General features: G+C 38.5%; 1 protein-coding gene across 1 annotated transcript in view; it reads left to right on the top strand.

Annotated features, from left to right (window-relative positions):
• TAB2 (TGF-beta activated kinase 1 (MAP3K7) binding protein 2) overlaps nt 1-23,370 on the top strand; it is a 70,062-nt gene that overhangs the window by 29,768 nt on the left and 16,924 nt on the right. The window contains exon 2 of the mRNA XM_026845347.1: nt 17,989-18,178. Coding sequence (XP_026701148.1) covers nt 18,077-18,178 — 102 coding nt within the window. The 5' untranslated portion in view covers nt 17,989-18,076. The remainder of the gene's footprint in view (nt 1-17,988; nt 18,179-23,370) is intronic.

The following is a 23,370-nucleotide window of genomic DNA, read 5'->3' as shown; positions in this document are numbered from 1 at the left end:
TTATACCCTTGCAGTTACCCTTATTTCATCCTCAGTAAGAGAATTGAACTGTCAGCCTTTAGACAATCACTTGCCATGCTTACTGTAACTCATATGGGACTGTGCTAACACCTTCTAAATTTATTTCATCTACTTGTCTAAATCACAGCTAGTTACCTACTTACCTGGTTTAATCAGATTCAGCAGACCTAGAGGGAACAGAACACACACATTTGTCAAAGATGAACATCTTCCAAATAAGAACATGTAAGTTTTGACTTGGATTAGAAAGAATTGGAGAGAGTGTCAAAGGTGCAGCTAGTCCTGAACTTGAAAAATGTGCTCACCCTTGTTTCCTTCTATAGTCATATAAACATTTGAAATTTAACAAAAAAGAGCAGTGAGATGTGGAAGAAGGGGATAAATCATAGCTTATATTTTGGCAGTCAGCAAGAATAACATTTTGTATCTTGCGGCTTGGCTTTCTCCCTCTTTCTCTTCCCCTTAGTCCCATCCTGGGTTAGGTCAGTTTTTTAAAGATGAGACCAGGTTTTGCTGGAGTAGGACTTTCAGATCTTTGCTTCATGTATCATTGTTTCCTGACAGGCAACACCACTATCATGCTGGGCCATGTTGTAGTGGCCAGCTTGTGCCAAAGTGAGTCACTGTCTAGGCTTAGGTTGCACAGAAAGAAACAGAAATTTAAATTAAAAAGCAAAAGATGGATACTGACTTAATTAAATCAGCGAAATAATTAGAAAAAAACTTCCTCATAAAACCAGGAAATGGCCTGTATGTAATGTGTGCCTAAGATGCAAATGGTTTACCATTTTTTTCCATAAATTAATGTTTTCAGGCAAAGCAGTGAGAAAGTTTCATCTTAACTTTTAAAAAAATATTTAGGGTGAGATTTTTTGTTTCATAAAATTTAATTGTGGATACACTAGGTGTGCTATAAGCAACAATTTAGTCAATATGGAGGGCTAACTTTGACCTGTTCAAAAGACTGATTAACAAAATCCCTTGGGAGGCTGCCTTGAAGGATATGGGAGTCCAGGAAGGTTGGACATACTTCAAGAGAAGTCTTAAAGGCACAGGAGCAGGCTGTTCCCGTGTGCTGAAATACAAGTAGCTGGGGAAGGAGACCGGCCTGGCTAAACAGGGACCTTTGGCTGGATCTCAAGAACAGAAGGAGAATCTATTGCCTTTGGAAGAGGGGCCAGGTCTCTCGGGAAGACTATAAAGATGTAGTGAAGTTATGCAGGGGGAACATTAGGAGAGCCAAAGCGGAGCTAGAGCTCAGCTTAGCTACAGCTGTTAAGGATAACAAAAAATGTTTCTGTAAATTCGTTAACAGCAAAAGGAGGATTAGGGAAAATCTCCCTCCTTTACTGGGTGCAGAGGGAAACATGGTAACTAAGGATGAGGAAAAGGCTGAGGTGCTCAACGCCTACTTTGCCTCAGTCTTTAGCAGTGGAACTGGCTGTTCCCTGGACACCCAGGCTCTTGAGCTGGGAGATGGGGAGGGGAAGCAGATTGAGGTCAGCACAGTTGAAGAGGAGGTGGTCAGAGACCTGCTGCACCACTTGGATGCACACAAGTCTTTGGGACCGTATGGGTGCTGAAAGAGTTGGCAGATGTGCTCGCCAAGCCGCTGTCCATGATTTACCTGAAATCATGGCTGACTGGGGAGGTCCTGTTGGACTGGAAGGTGGCAAATGTGACACTCATCTACAAGAAAGGCAGGAAGGACGATCCAGGAAACTATAGACCTGTCAGTCTGACCTTGGCACCAGGGAAGGTCATGGAGCAGCTCATCCTGAGTGCCATTAAAAGTCATATAATGGGCAACCAGGGGATCAGGCCCAGTCAGCATGGGTTTATGAAAGGCAGGTCCTGCCTGACAAACCTGATCTTCTACGATAGGGCGACCTGCTCATTGGATGAGGGAAAGGCTGTGGATGTTGTTTACCTTGACTTTTGTAAGGCCTTTGACACCGTTTCCCACATCATTCTCCTAGCAAATGTTTGTGGCTTGGATGGGCACATGCTTTGCTGGGTAAAAACCTGGCTGTATGGCCGGGCCCAAAGAGTTGTGGTGAACAGAGTTAAATCTGGTTGGCAGCCGGTCATGAGTGGTGTCCCCCAGGGCTGGGTGTTGGGGCCCCTCCTGTTTAAAATATCGTTGATGATCTAGATGAGAGGATCAAGTGCACCCTCAGTCAGTTTGCAGATGACACCAAGTTGGGTGGGAGTGTTGATCTGCTCAAGGGTAGGGAGACTCTACAGAGAGACCTGGACAGGCTGGAGCCATGGGCTGAGGCCAACTGGAGGAGTTTCCATAAGGCCAAATGCCGGGGTCTGCCCTTGAGCCTCAACAACCCCCAGCAGTGCTACAGGCTTGGGGAGGAGTGGCTGGAGAGCTGCCAGTCAGAGAGGGACCTGGGGGTGCTGATTGACAGCCGGCTGAACAGGAGCCATCAGTGTGCCCAGGTGGCCAAGAAGGCCAATGGCATCCTGGCTTGTGTCAGCAATAGCGTGGCCAGCAGGGACAGGGAAGGGATCTGACCCCTGTACTGGGCACTGGTGAGGCCACACCTCGATTCCTGTGTTCAGTTTTGGGCCCCTCACTACAAAAAGGACATTGAATGACTCGAGCGTGTCCAGAGAAGGGCAACAAAGCTGGTGCAGGGTCTGGAGCACAGGTCGTACAAGGAGCGGCTGAGGGAACTGGGGGTGTTTAGTCTGGAGAAGAGGAGGCTGAGAGGAGACCTCATCACCCTCTACAGCTCCCTGAAAGGAGGTTGCAGAGAGCTGGGGATGAGTCTCTTCAAGTAATAAGCGAAGGTTTAGGCTGGATATTAGGAAGCATTTCTTTCCAGAAGGGGTTGTTAGGTGTTGGAATGGGCTGCCCAAGGCAGTGGTGGAGTCCCCATCCCTGGAGGTGTTTAAGAGTCGAGTTGACAGCACTGAGGGATATGGTGCAGTTGGGAACTGTCAGTGTTAGGTTAATGGTTAGACTGGATGATCTTCAAGGTCTTTTCCAACCTAGGCAATTCTGTGGTTCTGTGATTATAAGCAAGCAGTTTCTTTCCTCTAAGGAAAAATGTTAATGCATGGATTAGAAAAAAAGAGCACAGCATTTAATCTGAATAAGAAATTAATTGACATACCTTCTTACTAATAGGATTTTTGTGAATATTTTTCTAATATAATTGCATAGAACTTGCTGTACAACCTGACTTAAGCAACATCATATAATTGTAAGGACAAAAATTCTTGAGACATTACTTAATGCATTAGATTTTGATGCTGTTAGCTGCAATTCTTTTATCTTTGGTTTGAATGTCACTGCTCTACAGATTCATAAAATGGTTTAGGTCTGAAGGGGCCCTTAAAGATCGTCTAATCTCAACCCCCCTGCCATGGGCAGAGACACCTTCCACTAAACCAGGTTGCACAAAGCCCTGTCCAACCTGGGCTTGAATACTTCTAGGGAGGGTGCATCTGCAGCCTCTCTGGGCAACCTGTTCCAGTGTCTCACCACCCTCATCGTAAAGAATTTCTTCCTTAATCCAACATAAATGTGCGCTCTTCTAGTTTAAAACCATTACCCCTTCTTCAGAGTTGTTTGTGTGTAGGTATGGGCAGTTACTGAGATACTTTGATTCTGGAATGTTACCCCTGAAATGTCCCTCGATCATCTGATTAGCTTCATTTCTGGCTTAAAGTTGTAGGATAATGATTCTTAGCATTTTTTAGGGGTACTTGCTTTAGTATCAGTATGAGACACAGAAGTCTTTCAAATACCAATCTAGTCATAAGCAAAACCACTGTAAGATCGATTTACATAATGGAAGCTTTGAGGTTTGTAATGCTTTTGCTGACTTCTATATTGAACTGCTGAAGTTCAGATATTTGCCTGTGTATAGAGGCTTTCCAGAGCTTCCTGCTGTGAACTGCGTAACACAAAATACATACCAGAAATGGAACTACTGGGCAAGTAGCTCAAACATGGCACATCAAGGCTTGTCTTGTTTATTCTCATATGAATTTTGAAGCAATATATTAATACTGTCAGTGGGAACATATTAAAAGGGCACAAAGTTCATTCTCAGACTTTTTACTGTTGTGGAAATGTAACAGTAGGATAATTTTACATGCAACACTATAAATGAGAGCAACAGCATTATATTATGCATGTAACAGCACTTCAACCTTTTACATTCTTTGATCTTTAAATTGACAATACAGGAAAAATGGTAATGTACTTTCAGTTATGAAATTGAAGATTTTTTTTTCCAAATTTTTTTTTCATTAATAAATCTGACAGTTACAACCAGTTTGAAATTGAAGTATCTGAAGTACCTTTCTGATACAGTCTTCCCACTGAGAAGGGTAACAGTACTTTTAGTTTTGAAGTGATGACACTTTGCTGTTTCTTTTGGGTGAAACCTAAAATATGTGAAGTAATAGCAAGTTATGCATAACTGATTTGTGAGAAACTTTGTAGCAAATACGTAGTAAAAGGTAATCTCTACAATGATTGTATGTTAAGGCATAAATATGTTGTTTCACAGACTCTGGCTCTTCAGTATGAAACCTGGAATTGTTCTTTACCTAAGTATTTTGATGTGGATTTGATTCTGTGTACTTTTTAAAATCCAGTTTCAAACTGTTTCCATCTAAATTGGTTGTTACATTTCCATCCAATTCCATCTAATTGATAAGTTGTATTTATGTCTTCTAAAAATCTTCATATATCATTCTGAAGAAAGCTTTACATTGAGGAAGCTTGAGGTATTCCTGGTTGTGTGATCTTTTAGGAGCAAAAAGCATCATATTCTTCCTGTGTACTGCATCCTGTATGGTGATGTCTCATGGTGGGTCTTCGGCTAGTAATCATGTGCATCAGTCTCCTCTGAAAGGTTTGATATTTAGTTTGTGTACTATCTTGTTTTTAAATGAGGAGGTCGCTACCAAAAAGTATGTAAAATATCTAGGGTTATGTCTTTCTAGAAATGGTGATTCTTTTTTCATCAGACATCTGTTTCTGAAGATTTTTAAATTAAATATGGGCTTAGCAAGCATAAACCAAATCTTACCTGGATTCAGTGCAGCTACCATGGGACTAATGACTCTAGAGTTCAGATTGACAGCTCTGAAGCAGCCAGTCATGCTGGACTGATTTTCAGTGGTGGAGCCAGAAGTCTGAAAGCTCTGCAGCTCCAAGTCTAATTGGAATGTGGTTTCATACTATTGAGAGGGTCTTTGGAGCCAAGAGGTTTTGAGATGGGCTTCTGTGTACTTAAGCTACAGGGTAGTCCCCTTTAGCCCAGAATCAACTATTGTAGAGGCTCCTGAAGCTATTGAATGAACTTATCATTCATGTCCATTTTGTTGCTGGTGTTGGCAGCAGGTTACTGGCAAGTTCCCTCACCATCTACAGCCTTTTAGGGGGGCAGCTTGTTCAGAGGAGACTTTGATCTGATTTGGACTGAAATTAGATATTAAAACTGAAACTTTACAAACTGCTCAGGAGCCAGCTCTTTTTAGAATTGTTCTGTGTGTAGTGATAAAAATTCATGAAAGCGGGGGGATAGAAATAAACTAATGCTTTCAGGTCCTTGTTAGCCTACTTGTACATGCTGGTTATGACCACAGTAACAACAGGCTTTGTCACAAGCTTAACACTTTTCTGACATCGAAGTACTAAGGACTTTGTTGACTGTGACTCTGACTCTTCTTTCTGTTGCAGCCTTTACCAAGCTATCTCCTGCTCAGCAAACTAGGAGGCAGTGTAACATTGAAAAACATTTTAGGCTTTCACAGCTAATGACATTTAGGGAACTAAATATGAAGAAGGAAGAGCATAGGTGGAGCAAGGGGTAGGAATAGCTGATTAAAGTCCCAGTATCCAATGTTGTGGTGATGTGAATAGGCTTGGTGATTTTCACAGGTTCAATATTGTTTTGCCAGTTACTAAGCCTAGCATAAAGGACACAGCCAGCATAAAGATAAACCAATAACCAAATTGTATTTGATACAGAAGGGTCAGTACATGAGTGAGCGCTGGGTGTACAAACAGTTCAGTCAGATTATATATAATCAACATCAATCCCACTGACCCCAACAACACATGACCAACAATTGGTGGAATAAATGGTGAAATGCAGTTGCCCATAGAAGGGAGTCAACATGCCAAATACATAAGACCAAGGAAGCCACATACTGAATCTCTACACAGCCTGTGTTTACAAAAGCCAGACTTGACCAGAGCCCAGTTCCAGGGAGGCAGGAGGTCCTTCCCCAACAGGAAACTCTGTAAAGTGCATCCGCCTCACAGACAGACACTGCCCCTTCCTGCAAGTGGTCCCAGCTTTTATCCCCAAGTGGGACACCTGACCTTTGTTTACTTAATGTGGGACACCTGGGGCTCATTTACCCAATGGCTCTCCCTGCAAGGCAGCTGCACCCTGGAGGGAAGCCTAAAGGTAAACTCACCCCCCCTTTGTGAAGGACTGTGGGGATCACCCATATGTCAACCTTAATCTGGGGTTTGGGGTTGAAACCCCAGCATTTCAGATATTCAGAACTCTCATTACAATTCAGAAGATATCTCTTGGATTCATGGCAGTTACTTGAAACTATTGGCTCAATGTTCAGCAGCCTGCAGAGGTGTTAGGCATCATCAGAAAGTTACTGAGAACATGAGAAATAGTGTCTTTTTGTTCCTATGTAAAGCCATATGGTGAGCCCTCTGACTACAGGGTGCTATGGTCCCCATATTTCAGGGAGTATATATTAGTATTAGAAGGTAGCAAGAAGATTTTTGTTTGTTTGTTTTTTAAATCAAGATGACAGCTCTTGCTTTTCAAGGAAGGACTTAAGACAGACACGAGTTTGGAGAGGTGAGAGAGTTATTGGATTTATGAGTGAACCTTACAAATTCATGAAGATGGTGAATGCAGAAAGAGTGTGAGGGAGATTTTGTGCATTTTATTATTATTTTTACTTTTAAATGCATAGAGTAGTAAGCTTCTGGAGTGCTTTGCCATAGGGTATTGTGGAGACAGATGACTTCAACAGGTTAAGAAAAGGAATTTGATAATATGTTGTCAAAAGGTCTGTAGAAAGAATAGTCAGGGATCTGCTCTCTGATTTCTGTAATTGCTCAGTTGTATATACTGAGAGAATGAGAGGAACGTACTACAGAAAGGCTGAGGCCTACATGTTGCTGAGTATCACTTTTTGTTGCCCCTATTGTAGACAATACTGAGCTAAAATGACCATTCATCTGACTCATTGAGATATTTATGTTCTTTTATTAGTGTGCATTGTAATCAGAGAATCTGTAAGAGATTATAGCATCTAGTTAGATTTAAACTGGTCATTCAAAATCATCACTTCGTTTTAGGAAGGCTTTGAATTTTTTTTATTTGTCAGTCATCAATCAACAGATTTTAAAGAAAATTTAGTCAGGTAAGTTGAAAAGAGAAAAATAACAAGCAAATATTGCTCTGTATAGATTGTATTTGTTTTCAGACTATTTTTTATAAAGACTGGTCATATAGGTGTGTTTTCCTGCCTCTTTCTCTGACTGGCATTTTATTCGTCGATTTTATCTTCCTCCAAATCTCAGAACACTACATTAGAAATAATGCATATTCTTAAAAATAGCAATACCTGCATTTGACAGGAGACTCCAGGAAAGCTCATAGAGGATTTTCTTTATGAAAGCTGTATGTTGCAGCCATAGAAGAAAATTGAGGTTGCAAAAGGGAGGGGAAAAAAAGTGAAACATACTTTGCAGCACTCTCATGTTATTAATCTGTGGAAGAAACCTGATAGAATCGTAGTTGGAAATGTTGAAGGTTCATACTTGCTACTTCAACTTCCCCTGAATTAATAATGGATTTTTCATTCATTGGGAAGCTGACAAATGGAAGTAAACCTGTGTATGTGTAGAATAAAAGGGAATAAATCTGCTTAAAGGTGGAGAGAATTGACTACCTGAGTAAGATTGATATGAAGCATGCTAAGACTGGACTCTTAATACAGACAGAGTTTAGAGTTACTATGGAGTTCATTAATATAATTAACAAAAGTGCCCTGACTGGGTTATGCAATGCAGTTTTTACTTTGTCTACTTCATTTCCATATGACAGCATACCGTTGCCATGAAACAGGTGCTGCAAGACATGCAAAACATACCATTGCTTCTGAGGTGGAGAAAATGCTTCATCGAGATAAATTGATACGATCTGAGAATTGGAAGTTTCTGACTTTCAAATACTGTATTTAAGATACACATGGCATTCAGTCATGTTGATTTTTTTTTCTTCATGCGTATTCCTGGTGTAATTTAATGGGGTAGTAGCCCTGTTTTGATTCATGTGAATACCTAACAAATCATTGGTTATTTGATGGCAATTAATTGCACTGTCACTGTATCGGGGAATAAAAATGATGAAAAATAGTATGCTTAGATTTTCTTCTTGTGACCTTTTCATTTCAACTTGGTGAGATTAATTTGATTTGTGGAGGACTGGTGTATTCTCTTCTTAACCAGAAGGCTAACTTGTGATTCCAAGATTTTAGTGGTTTTGGAAGAACTGTGTGGACAGGAGAGCACACTCTGAGAAGTATTGCTCTTAAACAGTTGGGTGTGCCTTTGAGAATAAGCATAGAAAATTCAAAATGCCTTCTCATCCATCTTAGAGATGCTTTTCTTTCCTCACCTCTACTTCATCTCCAGTAAAAATGAATTTAAACCCTATTTACAGATTTCAAAGCTTTCCAATCCAGATTTCTGTTGTTAATATGCTGTGCAGAGAATACAGGTCAAATTTCAAGCTGCCAACTGTAACAATAGCTAGAGTCAGGCTCGATAACTGTTGTGATGTATGGTTTCATTAGAGAAAACTTCCTGATGAATTACAGTGATCTGAGAAACCTCATTTTTACAGTGCTTATGTATGAATTTTGCTAATGTATTGCTGAACTATGAAAAAGTCCTCTATGCTTTCGTAGAATCCATGGAATGGCCCACAGTAGATTAAGGTGGCCTTGTTTTTAATTGTCTAAGAGAGGAGAAAAGAAAAAAAAGAAAACAAAACCAAACTTATGTGAAATCCATTAGTAGACTCACTTAATGTACGTGTTGGCATGGCTGACCTAGCAAGAATTAAAATAATTCATAGTAACAAACAAAAACCACACCTATTTTTTTTATTTGTGCAACATGATAAAAGTACAATCCCAACTAACTATTTTCCTTGAAAAATAAATTATTTAAGTGCTCACAGTTTCCAGGGAAATATCTGGCAGATTAAACATCTTTACATGTTTTGTATGTGCTCGCTTTTGCTGTGGAAGCCATTATAGTACATTGTTATTTGGGTCAGGAGTTAAAAGACATTATGACATTTGCTAAATAAAAGTTAATTTCTAGAAGTTAATATTTGTAATTAATCTGGAGGAAGAAAAAATACCAACTTGTGCTTCAAGGTGTATGAATTACTTCCAGGTATGGTCACTTAAAATAGATTTTTTTCCATAGGAACAGATTATTTCTTTGAACTGTTGCAGTTCACCATCTTCCTCTAATCTTGCTCATCATTAATTATTTGATAGTAGTCTTTTGATCTAATCCAGTCCAGTAGTGTGTTTGGGGGAGAAATTAGTCATGCTTATATTTGTAATTTAATTTTTTTCAGTTTTATGGTCATGTGATGAAATCTGGTTAATATCCTCTCTCATATTCTTGTTTGGATTCAGAACAACACAAAGTAAGTTAGAACGAAACCAGAAACTAATTGTAATAAGCTGGGTTTTAAAAAAAAATTATTTAGGAGATTGATGGTAGTGAGTGGAGGATAATTTGTGGTTCTAATAAGAAGATTATTCTGTTTTAAATAGAAATACTGTTGAAGGACTGTTGAAATGGTTCAAAATAGTCATGGAAAAGCTGAGTAACATATTAGAAAAATTCTGCTAGGACTGTTTAATAATCCTGTTTCCATCATCTAGTTCTCACACACTTTCTTTAAAAATAAACATTTAAAGCATTAGCGATGTTAGTGTAAGCTTTTATATTCTATAATTTCACTTCCTAATCTTTTTCACAGAGAGAATATGGACTCTGTGATAGAATGTTCTTGGTTTTGTGTTTTCTCCCTTACAAAACTACTCTAAATTTTAATTTTAAGAAAAAGTGTGTGTTCAGACATTTGACTCCCTGTAAGCATTCTAAAAAATCGTATTCGGGTTAGATGGAGGGGGGAAAGGCTATTTTGTTGTTTCTTGCTGTTTAATTTCTAAATTCGTATTGTATTGTAGCTTCAGATTCATACAATTTTGGTGTTACTATTCTTTGGTTTTTCTTTTTTCCTGCCTGCAAGTTGTCACTTTTATATTTAAAACTGTGTAGTCTTCCCTGTAGTTATGAACCTATTTCTTTAAGGAAAGTTGGCCTTACATGCAGTGGTAGCTCTTGGTTGTTTTTTTTTCTTCATTTACTAGGCACATATAGTGGGAGTTTCTAGTCTTACTCTATACAAAGACTTGGAGATATAGGTGAGGAAGGAAAAGAAGGACTAATAGGTGTGGAAATCATTGTTAGAGGTTGGAGAGGCAGGTTACAAGAGAAGAATATGGCACAAGTATAAACTGGCATTAAACTTGCAATGCTTTTTACTGCCAGGAGAATGAGATCCCGCTTAGGAGGGGTGTTTTGTGGATAGAGATTCATAAGTTCATAATGTCATTACCAGTCTTAAGTATAGACCAGAGACATCATTATATTCTTGAAATAAATGCCAGCAATATCTGTATCAGCCATACCTGTGATTTGATCTGTTTGGTGTAAGGAAATTCTCAATGGCAGGTAACCTAAGATTGGCATGCGTTTGAAAAAGCAAATTCATAGAATCATGGAATGGGTTGGTTTGGAAGGGATGTCAGAGATCATCTAGTCCCAACCCCCCTGCCATGGGCAGGGACACCTCCCACTAGCCCAGGTTGCTCAAAGCCCCGTCCAGCCTGGCCTGAACACTGCCAGGGAGGGGGCAGCCACAGCTTCTCTGGGCAACCTGTGCCAGTGCCTCACCACCCTCACAGTAAAGTATTTCTTCTGTATATCTAATCTAAATCTACCCTCTTTCAGTTTAAAACTGTTACCCCTCGTCCTATCACTACACTCCCTGATAAAGAGTCACTCCCCAGCTTTCCTGTAGGCCTCCTTTAAGTGGCTTGAAGTGATACATCAGAATTGAGGTCTGGCTGAAAAGCAGGATCCATAGGGTTTTTTTAATATTTGTTGACCCAGTGCTTGGATAGATGTTTGGATAAGATAACAGGAAAAAAGTAGCTGAATATGAGGTGAGGTACTGCTCAAGACAAAGCAAGGAGTGGAGAGGGGAGAAGACAGTTTTCCTGTTTTGAGCTGTCCAGTGTATAGGTGAATAGTTTGGGAGGATTGGGGAACTACTTTATCCTGCTGAAGGAACCAGAGATAAGTGTAGAGGGTGGTTGTATTCTTGGGTTTTGTGGGTTTGGTGTTTTTTTTCAATCATCTTTATAGTTGCTTATCTGTTTCTGCTGTTTCTGCACCTCTTGGATCCATCAAAAGAAATGCCGGAAATCCCTTGGCTGCTGTCTCAGCAGGCACTTTAGCAACCTCTACTGGTCTTGCATTGCAACTAGTTGCATCCAATTTGCTGTCACTACATTTCTATGCACAATATCTGTTTTTTTTTTTTTTTTTTTTTTTTTACATTCACAGCACCCTTTTAATGAATATTTACAGCCAGGTTTCTAAAATAACTTTTACATGGATTATTTTTTACAGCACTTTCAGCCATGTGAGTAAAACACAGATCAGATATGATCAGATTAAAATAATGGAAAAACATGAGCAATTTACTTATTAGATGTAGCTGAAGTATAAAGGCAGATATAAACGTTAAATTTATTTGATTTGGGGGAAGGTGAAGCGCATGCAGTGTTCTGCATATTTCCAAAAGCTGTTCTCTTGAACTCACAGTCAGTTTCCAGAGTGGTAGCTGTCCATAAATGCAACTACAGTCACTATGAGTGCATCATAAGGTCAGGTGGAATTGATCAGTACAGCACTTATGCTAATACTTGCACTATTACCTTTGATATTTCTTATGGCATGGACTGTAAGTGAAGTTGCAGTAAGAAGAGATTAGTAATGAATGAGAGGTGCAGATAACATTCCAGACTGCCAGCTGCTTTGTTTAGATTTTGTTAGGTATATTTATATATCAGTGTGATATTAAGCTTAAGGTTTGTACTGAAAATTCTCTGATCTGTTGAACATGTACTCTGTTAGAAGAAAGGAGATGTTAAAATGTATTGACTAGCTATTGGTCCAGCATTATAACAGCCTAGTCTTTGGCATCTGAATCATTTCACATTGTCATCTTTGAGTTTTTTAATAAACAAAGCTGTTTGTGTCTTGTACTCATGGTTCTTGAGTAGCCTTTGGAAGATGACAAGTTGTTTATTTTCATATCAATAGTTTTCGTAGAATAAAGCTTCAACAGGAGCTCCAGCATGTTACAATTGCCAAGCCTTTTAAGTTATCTGGGCATCTTGCCAGTAGTCTTTAAAAGAACACAGATAATTAATTCTTCCAGTTACTTAGTATTTCTGACATAAGTGAGAGAGCACTAAGGTCTTCGTTGTGCATGTCTCTCTTCAGCAGTATAAAGTCACACTGAATGGTGTTTTGAAATAGCTAAAAGCAGTATGTAAAAGGATTAGTAAATGGACATTACTACAAAAATAACTTTATATTGTACTGCACTTCAGTACTTAAAAGTTTTCCTCTGTGAGTAAACTCTGCTTGTAATGGTTTTAGGAAGTGTTCTTTCTCGGTCACCATTGCTGGATTTCATTTCTGCTGATGATTAATTTCTTGAACAGATTTTTCAGTTTACTTCTATAATGCTGTATTGCCCTTATTTTATGCCTGAGTCTTTGAAGCCCAAATGTTGCTGCCAACAGTTTCCCTTACCTCCTGTTGGTACCCTTTTCTTCTACAGTCATGGCTGTTCACTGTTGCATTTGTGTCTTTTATTTTTCACTGGTATATATAACTTTCTAACAATATTCTGGATGTCCTGCTGCCATATTCAGAGTTCCATGGCTGACAACAGCACTACATTTCTGTTCCTTAGGCATGCATCTGTCAAAATAACTTTCAATGCCTTTAAGCTTTCTTCTAGCAAGATAGGTGCTGAGTTCTTTTTGTAGTTCCTTTGCAGCATCAAGAATTGGGGAAAAAAACCTTTTAATCTGTGTACTAGAGAGGTTTCATAAGGTCTCCTGGCCTGCCACTTCAGACTTCTTTAGGTTTAATTTGAGTTTAGTAGTTATCTTTAAATATCTTTGAGCTCTGCATAAGATTTTTCTTAAGTGACAATTGGAGTGAGATATTAATATTCATATGATACAAGTGTATTTTTCGTATGCTATATTGTCAGTGAATCCATATTGGTCACCTATTGTAATTGAAACTGAAGGGAAAAAAGCCTTTTATTGTAAATATAGTGGATATACTCAGTCCCATAGGAAGTATATTTCTCTGTGAATCAAGATTGGGGGAACAGAGCCTTTTGTGTTTCTTTTCACCCATACTGCAGTAAATATAATCATGTTCCACCATGTTGACACAGTTGATGCATGTGTACAAAAATTTTGTAGTAACTTTAATAAAATGATAGAGTAGATGTTAATTCTAGCTCTTCCTGTACTAACTGTATGCATTTTCTTGGTGCAAAGCCACCAAAATTTAAAAGTACAGTAGTAAAATAAAAATAAGCAGTTTCTCAAGTATTGTATGCTACCAACAAATAATTGGATTTTGAAAGCAGTGGGTGATGCCAAATAAGTCATTTCATGCCTCATGAAGATGCAGTAAAGCTTCTCTGCAGCATTTCTTCAAATTTGAAGGTAATTATAATAATACTTTATTGGAGTAATAAATGGTAGGTGTGGTCATTGTGTATTTTGTCAAGACTACAGACACTAAAAACTAAGCTAGAATGCGAAGTATTTTATTGAAATTAAGCACTGGCAAACGTTCTTCTGTTTTTAAATGTTTTTTAATCTACTCTGTTTTTCATTAAAAGAGTGGATGCATGAATCTGTTTCCATGCAGCTTTTGCTGTAATTGCTGTGAAGGTGCTGTTTTGCCAAATCTGATACATCACAAAAAAGACGGAAATTTATATTTTTTTTTTTTTTTTTTTTTTTAGTACTGCGAAGGGAATTTAAGATGGAGAGTATACAGTTCTGATAATGTAGTGTATTGTGGTAGGGTTTACTTTAATGTAGGTTAGAGAAATTGGAAAAAAAATAAGAAGCCTTAGAAGGCTTGAGTGGGGGTTAACTATTTAGCGGTAATTTTACTGGGCTACTCGGTATGAGGGGTAGGAAAATGGCATTTGATACTGAACTAAGGTAAATCAGTTCCCTTCTTGTTAATAGACTCCTGGGTTTTTTCTGGATTTGCTGTGATCTTGCTAGCTTTGAATTTTACTCAAAGGAGCACTGCAGTACTGATAAACAATTGAATTATTTAATTGCTTGGTTGGTTTGTGTGTTTTCTCTGCTGAACAGTGTTTTTCTTAATAGTTTCTTAAAAGAAAGTGTAAAATCAATACTGATTGTCAGTGCTTAGATTTGTCTAGCATTCTAAACCATTGAAGAAATAACAAGGGTGTGTTTAGTGAGACATAGATTCATTCATTTTTAAAATTGCACTACCACTGCCACAGAGTTGACTTTTTCAGAGTTTATAAATGTAGTATGTTGGAGCAGTGTCAACCCAGCTCAAATTTTCTGTCCGAGGGCATGTATTTTAAACAGTTGGGAGTGTGATCCCCAGTCCCTGTCAATCCAAGCTCAGGGTGCTTTCAGGGGAGTGTGTACAGCCCCGTGCTCCAGGGCCTGCTCTCCTGCCTGGATGGTCAGCTCTTCCTTCAGATCTGCCATAGGGACAGCTGTTTGCTCTGAGACTTCAGGGACTCTCACAGTATTCTTTGTTCCAATGTATAAATTGCTTGCTTTAAACCTGAATAAACATGAACGGGCTTTTGCATTGTTTTAACAATATATGTACATATTGATCACTGTACTAGCCAGTGCATGTGAAGTGGGAGGGAAAAGGAACTCTGGTACTTGAATTTGTGTTTAAAGATGTGTTTCATCATTTTAACTTTTGTAATTCTTATCTCTTATTTTAACCATATTAATATTATGTTTAATGTAGTTTGTAACAGAGTAAAAGCCTGACGCTTTTTCCAGTAGAAAATAAATTGCTGCTTTTTGTTTCAGATGAGGTATTTGCTTGTGTTTCTTTCTGGCCAGGGTGATTCTTCTCAGTTGTATAAGCAGAGATTTGCTGCTTCATCTGGCTTTTAAATGTGATTGTTTTTCAGATGTATTGCTTGAGTTATTCAAAGTATTTTGTTCCTCTGCTTGTCCAGTGTTGCAGTTTGAGGCCTCTAAGGTATGTCTAAATTTCAGTCTAAAGTATGACCACAGCTTGTTTAGGCAAATCCATGTTACCTTTAAATTGGTGATCTTGAGTACTGATAGCAGCAGCCACAGGGCGCCTTATGTAGCCTTTGATATTTCTCTACCCCTTTGAGATAGCACTCTTGGTATATGCAGAGTAAGTTTGCAGAATTAGTACTGGTGTGTATCTAATCAAACTGTAATTATACTGTGACTGTTAGTGTTAAATGTGTGCTTGCTACTTCTAATTTACTTATGTAGGACTCTCACAAAATCCTGTCATGCATTCTGTTTTCACAGATCTTCATACTGGTCACCTCTTTTCAGTGTTTTGTGTTTGGGTTTTGTTTTGTTTTGGTTTTTTTTTAATCATACAGGTCTGAAGAGAACCAGGCTTCCTAGCTCCTAAATAAAGTACATGAAGGGAAGTGGAACTTGCATAATCAGATAAACAGAATGTGTATTCTGGAAAGGAATACCATAACCTGAGTTTCTAGTTCTAGCAATCTTGGCTGGTACTTGCATAGGTTAAGGATTTTTGAAGTGGTGGTACTGTTTTCAGTAGTGGAATATTGTGTTATGTACATTAAATACTGTGGGTAGGATTGTGGTCTATGTTTTATTGAAGCATCTCTGTTTATTTTAACATAAATTTCTGTACTTGCTTGTATTTCTAATTACATATTGTGATTACATCAGAGAAGATGGGATTTATGGGACTAAAATGAGCAGATGTTTACTTGAATATTTCAGTCTTCACTACTTTGCTAACGTTGGTTTTTGCCTATGTATTGCATATAGATGAAGTCTCTAGAGCAGTATGTATTTTGGGTTGTTTAGTTTTTTTTCTTTCTGTCTTCAGAGCTTTTCTTAAATTGTTGGTGAAAAGTTGAACTAGTGAATGTGTTGGTTTTCAGATCATGTTCAGCTATTATTGCAAGTGTTGTGGTTCAAGGCAATTACTAGTTGACTGGTAATTGTATCATTTCAGATCAGAGAAGACATAGAAGTTGATAAAGTCTTAGAGTGGTTCAGGAATAGTATTATTCCTGTCTTGTCATCCCTGCTGATGTGCTTTGTGTTTTCCCATCAATTCGTTGCAGGTTTTTCTCCGTCTTTGCAGTCTCTAGACAAGTTGTAGTGTTGCACTGTTACATTTGAATCACAAGTGTTAATGCACTAGAAAATTGTGACTAATGCTCCCCAGTTAACTTGCCACTAGTCACCTTTTAGTGCATAGAAGTACAGAAACATGAGCACGTTGGCTCACTGACAAAGTGAGTGTGCCTGTGGGATTGTTGGGAAAGAGCTTGGGCTGATGGGATCCAGGGTGCAGCACATACAGGTGTACTGGAGGCAGTTTTCTGGTGCGGGTTGCCCTGAGTCGAGTCAACAAGTGGGTTCGTAGGCCGTGCTGAATATGAGACAAAGAGCAGCAGGTAGAGAAGGGAAGGAGAAAGTGAGTAAGTTGATAGAGATGTTTGTATAAGGTATGAAAATTTAAGAAGTAAATGAATGTTAGAGTTGACTGCTTTGGTATTTTTATAAAACTGATATGTTGGGTTTGAGGGGAGGGGTGTTTCATAGTGGGGAATGGGGCTACAGAGGTGACTTCCATGAGAAGCTTCTTGAAGCTGCCCCACTTCACGTCGGACACATTTATATATGATAGTAGCTAATACAAATAAGATACCATTTCATTACTTAACACATAGGTACATTCTTCCAAACTTAATTGTTAGAAATTCTCCTTGATAAAAGCCTATGGATATATGGCCAGGACAGATAATTTGTATAAGTGTGTTGATTGGGTGATTGTGATGTAATCTTGTTATAACTCTTCATGATTTCCTTCAAAGGAGAAACAGAATTAGCTGAAGAAATCTGAGCTGTTATAGGTTTATTTTCTTCTAGTCATCATCTCAGAATATTTAAGTATGCTGGGTGAAAAACAAGTAGACTATTGCTCATAAATCCTGAAACTTAGAAACACTGAGTTTCTAGCCACAATAGCCTGACAGTAAACAATAACAGTGATGGTAAAGGTAACAGTGTAGGTACACTCAAAAGCTGAATGAACAATATCCTTTTTTTTTGATGTGGACCTCTTCATGTTTACTTGTGTTTTAAATAAGTCTTAAAACCATGAATTTTAATACTTTGATAAATCAATTATTTTTTAAATTCTTAATATATTTTGTAATGTCAAAATGAAAAGATAGAAGTTTCGAAACTGATCAGGAGGTGTATCTATAAATGGGTAATTTTGAAGGTTTTGAATGTGTGAAGGACAGCCAGAGATGTCATGTGGGAAAACATTGACATAAAATACAGACATTTCATAATTGGAAAGGGGGTTTGTGTGTGTGTTTTGGTTTGGGGGGTTGGTTTTTGTTGGTTTTTGTTACATCAAAAGTGCCTGCTTTCAGTGTCTTAAGGCTTTCCTTCCTCTTCCAGAAGATGCTGGGACAGAAGAGATGAATACTCCCTTTCCTAAGGCCTAAAACTGCCTGTTGAAAAACAATCCTGACCAGGCAATATACGAATGGCCCAAGGAAGCCAGCAAATTGATATTCAGGTTTTACATGACCTGCGACAGAAGTTTCCTGAGGTACCTGAAGGTGTTGTATCCAGATGCATGTTACAGGTCAGTGTTCTTTTAATGACTGTACAAGTAAGCAATGTTACTTATCTTAAGCATTATATATGAGTGTCTCCTTTGATAGCAGATTTTTCTCTTTCTGTTTTCCTTTTTGAGTGAGACAAATGTATGTGGCCAATTTCTTTGCTGCACAGTGTTAAATTGGCCTCTTTTTCCATGTCAGATCATGGTTGGCCCAAGGTAAACCAGCCTGTAAATCAGTGTGTGCATGGAGACTACCTTCTTGCCAATCAGTATGCTCATGCCTTTTGGCCATCTCAAGAGCCAAAACTAATTGTGGCAAAAGGAGGGATGCAAAGCCATCTTGAGTCCAGCAGAGACAATTTAAGGTAGTGCTACAAAAATGCATCTGGTGGGTTTATTATTATGGTTGTTATTCTTTTGCTTTGTGGGTCAGGGCAGGTCCAGAAGCAACTTTGCTACCTCTTCTCCATCAGGCTTCAGGGTACTTAGTGGGCCCTCACCTGCAAGCAGGTTGGCCCCCCTGCTTTCCACTCCTAGCTCCCTTGGCCTACAGTGCCAGTGCTGGAGGCCTTCTATATCTTCTGCAGCAGGGAACGTGGGAGTGTCATGTCGGCATGTCAGCCTGAACTGGGCAGGAGTAGGTGGGTGTAGCCTAGCATCCACTGAGTTAGACCTGAGTGGGTGTGATGCACTGGTGTGCTTCTGACCAGTGCTTCCCAGGGCTTTGGCTGTCAGGTGGGCCTCATTTGTTTTGGTCTAGCTTTAGAGTCCATGCTGCTAATCTGTGGGTTTTTACTGGGCTTGGAAGTAAAAAAAGCATTTTTGTCTGGTGCTGCAGTTAGTGCTAAGGCTATATCATCAACTTCTACCTCCAGCTGTTTTTATGCTACCACTATAAGAATACTTATATGTCCATAAGAATACTTATATGTCCACATTTTATATCAAATTCCACTATATAACATTGTGTTAGTTACTTCAGCAAATAAATTAATATACCCATCCAAAGCCTGACATAGGGACACTAGAATGCCTAGAATTAACGAATGCTGGTAGACTTGCTTAACTGTGTTGCTTAAACATGTTTGCTTTGCATGTTTCAGTGATCCCAGAGTATCCATACTGATTGGATTTTTTTTCATTACCTACTGTATTCAAACTTTGAGTACTCTGGATAATAACAGAATTGTCTGAATATTCATACTGATCATCAGTATACCCAACTTGATTGGGAAAAAGATGGGTCATGAGTTCCCAGAAGCTGGCTGTCTCTGGACTATGGCTAGGACATCTGTAGTTATGATTCAATGTTATTTATAACATAATTGTTTGTCTTGCTTTTTATATGTATTTTTATTTATAAAATATATGTGTATACTTACCTATGTATGTGTAGGCACACACATATACATCTAAACACAGTGTTTGTATTGTTGGGAGTAGAAGTGTGACTGTGCCAACTTAATGTTCCTAGTTTCAAGACTTTATCATGACTCTCCTAGAGCAAGGAGCTGTGAAAAGTGCAGTTCTTTGACAGATTTGATTTGATATGCAAGAGGGCAAAATTCTGCTTGGGTCTTACGAGGGTTTAAGCTTTCCCCAGCCCTTTATCTCTAATTGTTTAGCTGAAGAGGGAACTGAACCAGGCTATAAATTGCTTGTATTTGTTCTCAGGATTGTACACCACCATTTTTATATTGGTTCTCTGTAGAACTAATATAATTCTTATATTACAGGTGCAGTTTTGTTGTTCAAACAGGAGAACTGCTTGTTGAGCAAGGTCAATAGACTTGACTGAATGAATCAGCAATCACCTTTTGAAATTTAATTCTTGATAAATTTAAAAGCTAGTGCTTGGCTCTTGAGAGTCTCAGCAGTCTTCATAACATTGATTACAGTGGATTATTTTTTTATAAAAAGACTTTTAACTGTGAAGAAAAGATACTGTACATCCCATATGTTCACAATGATATGGGAGAAAGGTTTAGATTTTGAGGGAGTGTTTTAGGTCAGCTTTCATAACAGGATCTTTCAGAAATTCTGTAGGGTAATTGATGTTCCATGTGTGCAATATTGTTATACTAGAAAGCTACCTTTTTTGTTGGTAACTGAGAGCTTCTAAAACTCAGAGCAGAATGCTGTCATATTGGTGGTTCTCTGAATCTGGGATGGGGGGGGGTGGTGTGGTGTTTGTGTTGGTTCGTGGAGGTTTTTTTAAGAAGCCTAACATGACCCATTTAAACCAACAGATTTTGTAGTTGGACTGGCAGTAAAGATTGGAAAGCAAAATTTAAGAGTACTTTTGCATGTGTTTGCAACACTGTTGGAACAGTGTCTGAATCCTGAGTTCTGCTGCCTTGTAGCTGAGCATAGTGGAACGAATTCCCAATTAATGCAGTAACTGTGGTTTAGGTCAGATAAGTATTTCAGTTCATTATCAGATGTCAGAAATTATGTGTTGGCCTTGCCCCTACAATATCTACTGTGCAAACATCATGTGTCAGGGTGAAGTTGTTTTTAAACTAGGAAGTAGAAGATATTCCAGGAGAGAACCTAAAAGAGTTTAAGCAGTTAAGCTGTTGATAATTATATTGATGAGAGGCTTTTATAACAAGAAAAGTTTATTCAGATCACTGTCAATTGTGCAGGAAAACTATACAGGTACTTCAGTCTTCTTTGCTTAGTCACTTTCAGCTTGTTTTTAAAAGAAGGTTTATAACATTATATGCTTATAATGAAAAACAGTATACAAATGTCTTGAGGTGAATAGCCCACTGTTGAAATATATAACAATATATAGTATGCTAAAAACAGAGAACCACCAAAAATCCAATAGGATGAAACTTAACCTTGTGTAATCTAGGGAGTAAAAAGTTTTATTGTTTTCTTGGGCAGACACAACTGAATGTTCCTGAAAAGTTTTGCATCCCTCCATTCTTCCCAACAAGCCTCCTGCATTCAGCTGTCCCTTCCTCCTCATTTGAAGGAGTCACTGAAGCATGCCATCTGTGGACATTGTCCCCTTTTGGGGTTTTTTTGTCTGGAGCATTCTATAACCTCCTGCTCCTCAAGACTATATGTCCTCTCCTTGCTTCCTCATTTCCCTCCAACATTCTTATTCTTTCTTTTTTTTTCTTTCTCTTTCAGGGTGTCAACATTTTAAACTCAGTTGGGACATGGGCAGAGCTAAGATGAGGGGTATTGTTTTGCTGGAATATGCTCAGTTCTGCCATCAACCGGTTCTCTGATCTGTAAAGAGTTAGAAGCGGTTGAAACTGCCTCTGCCAGCCAGAAGATGCCAGGGGTTCCATGTGCCCCTATTTCCCCTTTGAGTTCTCCAATTTGTTCATTGACGTCACTGAAATTTTGGAATTGATTGGATGCAGTCTTAAAAAAGAAAAAAAAAATTGTCCAAAGAAATGCGTTCAAGCTGAATGTAAGGGCCTTGCAAGCTTGGCCTGTTCCTTTTTGGTTTGGTATTTTTGGCCTCTCTAATAATTTTAATTCACTTAAGTTCATGCAAAATCTGCCTTAAAGATTTTCCTAGCTTGTTTTTCTGTGGCATCCTATCTTTTTCCCTTTTCTGGCTCCCTCTTCTCCTTTGCAACAAATGCAAGGCTATCTGTTACCTTTTCTTACCCACTGTTCTGTCCGTGTGTGAGTCCTTTCTTTGCTACTAACTTAATTTGATTATTTTGTCCTCTGGTGCTTATTCCAAACTAGAGCCAATATGCACACCATCGATTTTAACCATTTTCATATCTCTCAAGACTTTTCTGCAGCAATCCTTATATACAGCTGGCTAGTTAGATAGCCTTTAGGGAATCCTGTTATTTCAAAAAGTTTTGTGGCTAGGTTTTCTTTGTGGGATTTTTTTTTTTATGAATTCCAAACTGTATCTGGCCTGTATGAACATATAGTTTCAGTTTTGTGGGTGTTTAGCCTTGTCTCTTTCCCACTTCAATTATGTCTGTCCTTTTTGCTTTTGCCTTTTTTTTTTGGTGAGTCTAAGGTTGAGACAGTATTGCTATGTCAGCACAACACTCACCTCTCATCCTGGTTGAAGGATAAGAACTACTGTCTGCTAGTTTAACAAAAATAACTTGATATGAAGCATGTAGCATGGATCAATTTATCTTGCTTGTGTTATTCTTTAACTGATAATGTTACTACTTGCCATATGCAATTTTTTTCCTTGATATATGCATTCTTCCTAGTAATTGTTTCTGTGTGCTGGATGAATTTGATGCATATTTATAATAACATCTGGGCCTCAACAGTTGCTCTTCTGGCTAAAAATATTAACCTTTATTTTGGGGGGGTTGGGGTAGGGGGAGTTCTGTAAGAAAAGTGATATGGACAGACTACAATATTAAGAAATTATGCCACTGATGCATGTTTATGCTTTTCTAAAAGTCCTTATGTAGGAAACTAAACTGTGAAGATCAAAGTACAATAATACTGAACATGGAAAAAGAAGGATTAGCAGTTTGCTTCTGAAATGTTCTTAAAAAGAAAATTAGCTAGGTTGTGGTTTTTGTTCTAAGTCATATTACAGGTTTTATAAAGTATCTCTATACAAATTTAAGTATTTAAAAACTTGACAAGCAGTCGTTTAAAATGAAAATACAAATGTCCCCTGGGTTTTCCATTAATAGTTTCATCTTGCAAAAGAGTAATCCTGCTGCACTTGTATAAACTGAATTTTTACATTTCTTCTGAAGTCATGTACAACTCCTTGGGTCAGCATGTTCTTCTCTGCATAAGATTCACTTTCCGCTTTCAGCAGGAGAAAATAAGCATAACTGGTAGTGAAGTGTTTGGGAAAGTGTTTAAAATAAACACATATTTTGATTTTTCTGTTTAAGCTATTAACCAGTAATATGCAGGTATTGTGAATCCATTCCTTCTGTTATTTCCCCCCTCAAGCCAGAGACTTGGTCATTGCTGAAGATTGTTCTGAAACAGAGAAGGAATAGCAAAAGTATTCATCCAAGGTGTATCGTACTGCATGGTGTTAGCTTGTCAAGGTCCAGGATCTCCTTGTCATTACTTCAGCAGCAATGCTGACCTCTACCCTTGATGCCAGTGACGGAGTTGCTGTTCTCAAAATAGTAAACTTCACATGCAAGCCCCTTGTGCATGTGTAGCAGCTATGTGAGCCCACTACCTAAAGCTTTGCTTGATGCTATCACGTTAATTTTTCAATGATG

This window comes from Athene cunicularia, assembly GCF_003259725.1.
Source record: "Athene cunicularia isolate RWA chromosome 3 unlocalized genomic scaffold, athCun1 chr3_part1, whole genome shotgun sequence".
Taxonomy (NCBI): Eukaryota; Metazoa; Chordata; class Aves; order Strigiformes; family Strigidae; genus Athene; species Athene cunicularia.
This window is presented reverse-complemented; position numbering and strand designations above follow the sequence as displayed.